Source organism: Pungitius pungitius, chromosome 2 (assembly GCF_949316345.1).
Source record: "Pungitius pungitius chromosome 2, fPunPun2.1, whole genome shotgun sequence".
Lineage (NCBI taxonomy): Eukaryota > Metazoa > Chordata > Actinopteri > Perciformes > Gasterosteidae > Pungitius > Pungitius pungitius.
Window position 1 is genome coordinate 17355450 of NC_084901.1, and position 8276 is coordinate 17363725.

The 8276-nt window shown below is 45.0% G+C and overlaps 1 protein-coding gene across 2 annotated transcripts; it reads right to left on the reverse strand.

Moving 5' to 3' along the window:
• Positions 1-2712: 2712 nt before the first annotated feature.
• Positions 2713-8071, reverse strand: lman2 (lectin, mannose-binding 2). Of its 2 annotated transcripts, none has more exons than XM_037461915.2 (8): positions 7838-8071; positions 7092-7210; positions 6812-6929; positions 5912-5991; positions 5250-5411; positions 4960-5074; positions 4698-4817; positions 2713-4478 (listed from the first exon to the last, which is right to left on the reverse strand). In XM_037461915.2, exons 1-8 carry the CDS (start codon positions 7971-7973, stop codon positions 4318-4320), a joined length of 1011 nt encoding a protein of 336 aa, XP_037317812.1. In that variant the 5' UTR covers positions 7974-8071; the 3' UTR covers positions 2713-4317. The 2 variants fall into 2 exon arrangements, with proteins under 2 accessions (XP_037317812.1, XP_037317811.1); XM_037461914.2 differs by lacking the exon at positions 5912-5991 and adding an exon at positions 6048-6130 and having other exon boundaries at positions 2718-4478; positions 7838-8070.
• Positions 8072-8276: the final 205 nt, after the last annotated feature.

Consider the following 8276-nt stretch of genomic DNA (forward strand, 5'->3'; position numbering starts at 1 on the left):
CCGTTTTAGTGAGACACTATATATTATGATGTAATACCTTTTTAAAAATCCAATCCTGCCATAAAGGAGCCAGCTTCTTGACTTGCTGATGAACCCACAGGTGCTAAAGGGATCGTGCACCGTGTGCCGTAGAATATCGTCTCTGTGAACTCATGAACAACGAAACGAGCCGAGAAGAGAAAGACAACGGGAGCAGACACAGACGTCCTCGAATGAAACAATCTGAAACAATTGAATCTGAAATTCACAACACACACACACACACTTACAGGCATTATTTGGTGCTTGCCTTTTTATGGACTAAAGAATATGTAGTAAAGATTGGCAGCCACAAATTATATTTCTTAAGTTAAAAACCACTTCTTCTAGAGGAGAAAGTAACGATGTGCCCTGCAAAAAAGCAGCTTGTTTCACTGACGGCTCCATGAAAGCAAACCACAGGCCGCCTGAGGAAACTCTCTGAAAGACGAAAAAAAACAGACAACTTCATGAGAGCGAGGTTGCAACACGCAAACATGGGGCAACAAGTTGGTACGAGTACACAGTGTCCTGATGATGTGCTGCACGAGTATGGAGAGGCAACAGGAAGGGTGAACGAGGGATGTTAACCATCAGCAGTGTTTGCTCATTTCCACATGACTAATAACGTGCATAAGGAGGAAGCATCGCTGTAAGAGACGTGGCCCTGCATCACAAAGGGTAGAAAGCCTGGCGCTGTACGGTGAAGTGGTGATTTCATGTGTACACAAACACCATTCATGCCCAATAACTGGAACCCTGCAGCATCAGCAAGATGGGACAAAATAAACAGGATTTTATTCGTCTAGAAGATATTTCTACCTGAAGTAAAGTCCTGAAACTGAAGACTTATTGGAACAGCAAAGTGGAGCTGCAGCTTCCGAGTTGGCTGGTGATTGGACAAAATGTAATGACCCATCCAGTCATGCATTTAACTACAAAACACAACTTTGCATTATTCTTCTTTTGCAAATACGAACAACTGTCTCGAGCTACCTGCAGCCAAGACACTCGGCATCCACGACCCTTCCTGACGTCCCGCTCCTCTGGGTTGAACCCAACAGGCCAGGAGGGAATTTTCCTGAGAAATGTGAACCAAGTCGACCAATCGCGGAACAAGCTGCGGCCCCGACCTGGACATCGCGTCTGCCGAGACGCTCGTCGCCCTGACTGACAGCAGCCTGGAGGCCGACACAAACACGACAAGTTGATTCCCGAGTGCTTTTGGGCCGTCCTGCTTAAGCCGTAATCTTGACCTTTGGGGGTGGGACTCCTTGTCTAATGTAGTCACTTTGTCCTTCTGAGTTCTGAAAAGAGACGGTGAGTTTCCAGAACTCACGGAGGAAACATGCAATCCTTCAACTTCTGCCCTGCCGCTTTTTTTTTATAGATTGCAATTTTTTAGATTGAATGAAATCCGCTCTGCAAGTCGACACGGCAGAAAAGCGGTTGCTAACAAAGCGGCGATGCTTCCCCCCCACTGCACCGAGGACGCAAAATGAATTCGATATTTGAATGTGCCTCTCCCCGACGGAGAGGAAACTTCTAATATCGTTTAGCTCGAGAATACAAGACAAACGGGAAAAGAAGAGCGAGCTAAATGTAGCATGTGATAAATAATGAGTCAATTAAGGGCCCGGTCGTCAGAGAATGAATGGGCGGAAAATAACAGGCTTGTTAATTGTTAAAGTCTGCCGTGACAAGTTTCTTCTCATTGTCATTCTTTGGTTACTCCTTTATAAATTGCTACAATATGTCCAACGCAACTTCAGAAAGCCCAGGGTGATGAAAAAGTTAACCGATTTAAAGTTACGCGTTACGTTCCAAAATCTCCACTGTGAAGATGTCAAGATCAGAACTATCTATCTGAAATATAAAATGATAATTAATGAATAGAATAATCCTCCGATCCAGGCTTCCAGCGACTCGTCCTTCAGTCCCAGGTGGGGAGGATCCGCGAGACGAAGGCCGTCGACCCTGAGGCCACCGCTCGCCCCGTCAGACGGGTCTCCAGTCAATCAGTTACCAGGTGGAGGTATGAACACCTGGGCTATTTATACACACACACACACACACACACACACACACACACACACACACACACACACACACACACACACACACACACACACACACACACACACACACACACCTCACCCCCTGGCTGGGATTTAATGCAGATCATTTGAAACCTTGTCGTTTCTCAGCTGTGACATCTTCCACACACGCCATAGCAGCATCCGAGAGGGTGTGTGTGTGTGTGTGTGTGTGTGTGTGTGTGTGAGTGAGAGAGAGAGCAGAAGTAGAGGGTGAACTTAAGTTAAGACCATTGACGCACAAAGATATGCTTTGAACTATAACTCATTCTCAACCTTGAGCTTCCCTTTAATAATGAATAAGGAAAAAATGTCTGCCTTTACCAGCCATGTTGGTTATTAATGGCAAATGGAATTTATGAATAAATCACTTTGGCTCGAACATGTTGCCAACGAGGAACTGATTTCTAGACTGATATTGTGAGCAAAGCTTTGAGTAGGAACAAACACACTTGTTGCACCACAGTCTGCCTGAGAATGAAAATCTAGAATCTGTCCCCATCTTGTGGTTGGAAAAGACCAAAAACCGTCTGCAACCTCGACTCGTGCTGCACATTCACACAGAGACGTGATGGGATATTGTGAGAAAACTGTACTAAAAGTAAACAAAAGTTATGCACATAAATATCTTTCTACCACTGCGCACAATCAAAATAACAACAATGCACGATGCTGAATTTCATTCTTTAGCGGCTTCTGCTTCTTCACTGAATTGTATTTGAAGTTAATAGTTCCATAATCTGTTAAAAACCAATTAATCTATTTCACAATGTTAAAGCACAAAGCAGTTAAGGAGATCAGGTGGTTTACAAAACATGTGTCATTGTCCCTGTTAAATAAACACCACAATTCACATTCAAAGGGATTCTTCTTGTAATTTAACACTTTATTTCTGCAGAGACGAGATACTTGACGTCCCATCGCGGAGGAAACAAACAAATAGGGAAGAAGGACACAGGAAACGTGACTGCGGCCCAAACAGTTGGCCGCACCTCCGGAGTGATTAAAGAGTCGGAACCAACCGGTCAGTGAAAGAAACTCAAATGTAAATGTTTCTGAGCAATAACTCGTTGGCTTTCCTGAAGCTTCATCAGCACCAACAGCGCTTCATTAGTCACCGCTTCTACAAAGCAGTTAAATATTGGAATTTCCATTAATAACCTAAACACACTTAGGACAACAACAAAGGCATATTCTGGATTAAAACAAAAAGCGTAACATGTTTGGGGTTGTTCAGGTTTCAAGATGCATCTTCTTTTAGAAGGGCCTGATCCAGATCAATGCATTGAGGGAACCAGTCAATAGGAAGGTATCTGTGATACAGCGCCTTCTCTTTCCCCCTGAACGTTTCACTTTGTAAAAGCACATCAAGACTAAATTAATGATAAATCATACAATCGTTCAGCATACATAAAGAAAAAATCCTCCAGCTGATTGAATGAGAATTTCTTATCCCAGATTCAACAAAATCTCTACAAAACAAGCATTAGTGGAATTGTGATAATTATTTCACACTGTGTGTGTATATATATCTTTGGATGTTTTGGATTACATCCTGAATTGAGAAGCCAGACTGATTAAACGGTTGCAGAACTAGTGGTCTGTGTAGGAAACGAGGGACGGGGCGGTTCAATCTGAAACTAGCTGCAGGTACGCACGGTGGTTTCGGATGAAGACACCTTCAATAGTATTTAAAAGTCGACATAACCAGAGCATTCTGTTCTCATTAGAACATCAACGTGAGCAGCAAGTTTATTTCTATTCATTCTGTCGTTTCAAAAGCGCTAACTAGAGGTTTTAGATGAAAACACACAGAGAGAAATAAGCAAATAGCGCTGTACTCCGTTTCCATGAAATCGGGTGCTGCTGTGGAAACAGCAGCTAGGTCAGCATCGACAACGTTGGTATCTTGTTTGGGATGGAAAACGCTCTGTCATCTATCATCAGTTGTAGTTTATAGTGTGTAAACGGCAGCACATCTGAAGGTAACGAGAACCCGGAGAAGGATTGAGATGTGGGCCGGTCGGCAGCTCTCTGCAGCTGCCTACCGACAGGTCTCCTCACCTCGCTCCCAACGCAGTGCTTCAAAAAGGATATAAACATCTGTACAATCTTTAAAAAGAATTCACATTGAACGAGCCGTCATCTGGAAGCAGGTCCTTCCACAAACAACAAGGTTATCCCCTCTGGCCTCGGCCCCTCCTCAGTAGAACCTCTTGTTCCTCTCCTGTCTCTTCTGGAAGACCACGGCTCCCACCACGGCGCACACCACGATTCCCAGCAGAGCGCACAGCAGGAGCAGGAAGACCTTCCAGCCGGTGAGCGCCGTGCCTCGGAAGTTTCCGGTGGGATCGTCGATGTTGTCTGTGGAGGAAGGGACGAATAAAAGAAATGTTCCCTGAGAAGTGCTGCATGGTAGATTGGCACAAACCGATGAGCTCAAAACAGACATTTAGTATCTCCAGCTTTTAAAGGGGGGGGTGCAGGACTTTCCACACCCAGGAGCACCAGCATGGAGTGTGCTACATCTAGGATGCTAAAAGGATGCTGTCCTGGGGGAGAGGGGGGGGGGGCACGTTCTACCTTTAGGGGACTTGAGGAGGCTGACGCTGGGCTCGATCTTGGTCCAGTCCAGGTTGTCCTCCTCGGGAGTGTGTTCTACCATCAGCTGGTAGAGCTTCATTGAGATGATGTCATGGTTATCTGGGAAAACAACATCTGTTGTATTAGATTGTGTTTAGCCAAACAACCGCTAGTGCCGTACAACTCGCACTAAAAGGGTCCAACGTCATGCCAAAGAAACACAGAAAAAGGGGAATACGTTTCTTTGCTTTGGTAACCTCACCAGACAGATCTCCCGTAGCTGCTGAGGCCCCAAAGAAATACCCAGTAGGAAGACGGACCCCCCCAATGTCGATGCACTCCTTCCATTCGTTCTTGTCCTCCACGTCAATCATCACCTGCAGGGCATTAAGCTGATCAGAATAATCCAATAATAATAAACTACTGTGTGTTTAAACACGATGTGTTGGGAGAAAATACATTTAGTTTAACTGGTGTCCTACTTCTCCATCAAACATTCTCTGGCTAATGGAGCCTGAAGACGCCCCGTGGGGTTCCTCACTCTCCACTTACGGTGAGTCGTCCTCTGGAGTAGCGAATGGCGAGGTACGTGTCGTGCTCCCGGTTCCTGATCTCCGCCGAGCAGCCCCCCAGCTCAGAGGAGCGGCCGTCTTTGCCGTGGTCGTAGTTCACCGAGCCGTTGTTCACCATCGCCGAAATGTAGGGGAAGGAGCGCTGGCCACAGGGAGGAAGGAACCAACAAACGCACACACACACACACACACACAAAACAAATGAGGCATAAAAGATAATGCTTCAAACAGAAAACTAAAGACAAGAGAACACACACACACTACCTTCACACTGCAGGCATTTCTTCCTTTTGTTACATATTAAGTCTTACCGTTTCTTATCTGACAAAGTCCTCTGCTCGAGGAACCGGTTTGCATGTAGAGTATTAATCTGAGCACATGGCTCTCATGACTGATAAGAAATCACCAGAGACACTTTCAGCTGCAATGTGGAAGTAGCATAACACGTTCTGTCTTTTAAAGACAGTTTAAACAGGAAGCTTTCATGCTCAACAACTTGTGGAACTTAAGTTCAAACACGGCAAAATACGGAAAAAGCTTGTGGGGGCTTCGCCAATATCGACATGCTTAAAGGGCTCCGACAAAACGTGCCAAATCAAAGCGAAGAGAAACCACACGCATGCTGATGAGTAAACCACTCACATCCGTGGCATCGTCGTTAGAGTAAGTATCTATAAACACAGCCAGCCCCTGGAAGAGGGCATTGTTGGAAAACACAGGCCCTGCAAAGAAACAAGCCGGTCAATCCCGAGCACACACACACACACACTCCACTTACATCCATCCCATGGAGGTCATTGCGGAAGGTATCCAAAAACAAAGCCAGGCCATGAAACTGATCTTGGTTTCCAAACACAGGGCCTAGGATGGAGGCAGAGATGAGGCGAGATGTGAGCGGCGTTCGGCGGCGACGCCGAGGGGGAGGACACAAACATCTGGACGCGATTGTGGCAATGGAAGAATAAAAGAAAAACGCTCGAGCAGAGCACTCATCTACACCCAAGGCAGACCAAGCAGGACAATGGGAGTGCAGTTGGGTTGATTTTTTTATTTGTTTTAAAACAATGTGCGACATGCTTGTTTCCTGCATGTTGTGTGCATGCAGGAAACCAGCGGAGGAAAAAAATACTTTGAAAAGGCAACTAAAATAAGTTTATTGTATGTTATAGGATTTACTAAAGTGAAGAAAACTTTAAAAGTGCTGTGAATAAAAACAACATAATTTATTAAATGAGTGCCGTGGTTTGCTGGGTCCGTTTGCTGAATATGTAATACATGGTTAGAAAATGATTCCAAATAGATGTTTTTGCTGTTCTCTTATTGATCTCATGGACAGCAGCTTTCTGTTCTATTGACACACTTTCATTTGCTTTATTAGTCTTTATCTTAAGTCAAATGGAACTGATGAGGTGAGGCGGTGCAGGTGACAGGGTAACATTGCATTTTGGGTAAATCACAACTTTGCCCAACGGAGATCAAGCTGGATGAGTTTAACTCGACGGGAAAGACCCACCAGGCTGGAAAGGGAAAAGACAACATTACCTGGGTGCAGTTTGTCCTTTGTGTACCAGAGAGCAATGCCGTCGCCATGGAGACCCTTCTTTCCTGCCCCGTGAACTTTAAACTGCACATGCATCTCCCAGTCCTTCAGGTAACACGGCTGCAGACCACAACAACAGAAGTAAATATCGACACGGTGAAGGAGAACAGAAGAACTTTGTTCCTCACAACCGTCGAGTTTTACAGGCCACTGTCTAAATGTGGGAGGGGGGGGAAAGGTACTGTTTTGCATATATTCCATCTCCTCGGGGTCTTTCCTCACCACAGTGTTCCAGATGGATCCCTGCTTGCTTCCCTCATCCGGAGTGAGTCGGACGTACGAGCTCGTCACCAACGTGCTGCCCCAGAAGTCCCACTGACTACTCGGGCTGTTGCCCACACCTGAGGGGGACGAGACACAATCGGACACATTTCTGTCTTCAGTCTACTGGCGCCTCGTAAAACATGGACGCCGTGACTGTCCCGGATACTGAGCAATATGCCACCCAACAGGTTTATGTGCACATCAGCGCCTCATTTACAACGACACAATGATTCATTTGGCTTTTGTTCAAGAACGGAGTCGCTTCAGTGGGGGATACGCTTTCTTTTCGGAAGGGAAACCTTCAAACGTTGTCCGTTTCCCCCCAGTGACCAAGCAGGATATGCACAGAAACCTTACGCGTTGCTTATAAGAAAATATACGTATATATAAGTATAAAGTACGTTTAACGTGCAAATCATTTGTGAATTTCCATCATGCTAAATCATTTTAGATATTTCTTTCACAAAAGGCTTCATCATCCAAAGAACTAAAATGCTCAATGCTATTATTAATGCCGCTCAATGGAATTTCTACCAACTAGATTGTTATGTGTATTCTGTGTGGAGTTGACGCAACTCTTTTAAATACATTTCTAATATCTAACCCAGACTGTGAATGTGTATTAGATGATAAAAGAACTGAGGGGCGTCGCGGTAGCGTCTTTGAATCTTTCGTTAGCTAACAAGCTAGCTGAGCCGCGTTACCTTGGTACGGCTTCATCAACGAGTGCTCCCGCTTCAGATGCTCCGTGTTCCCGTCCGTTATGTCACAAGACACCAGGAACAATCTGGAAACCAGCAAGACCAGTTGTGTGTTCCCAAATGCTCTAAAGTTTCCCATTTTGATTCAAACAGCCTCCGAGAGGAACTCTCAAAACAAATATCCTCCTCGAAACTCCATAAACCGAGCAGGTCCTTCTCTATTATCTTCCGGAGAGAGACAACAAAAGTCCGAACTTTATTTAAGTGGAGGATCAAATCGTTCGCCTGTGTATTCCTTAAATATTTATCCAATAAATAAGTATTTTTTACCAGTGAAAGAAGTTAGGTTTTATGTTGTATTATAAGTGAAATAATATGTTGGAAACTTCAAGCTGCATGTGTTTCCGCACGGAAGATCTTAGCAGGCGGCAATAATTCTACC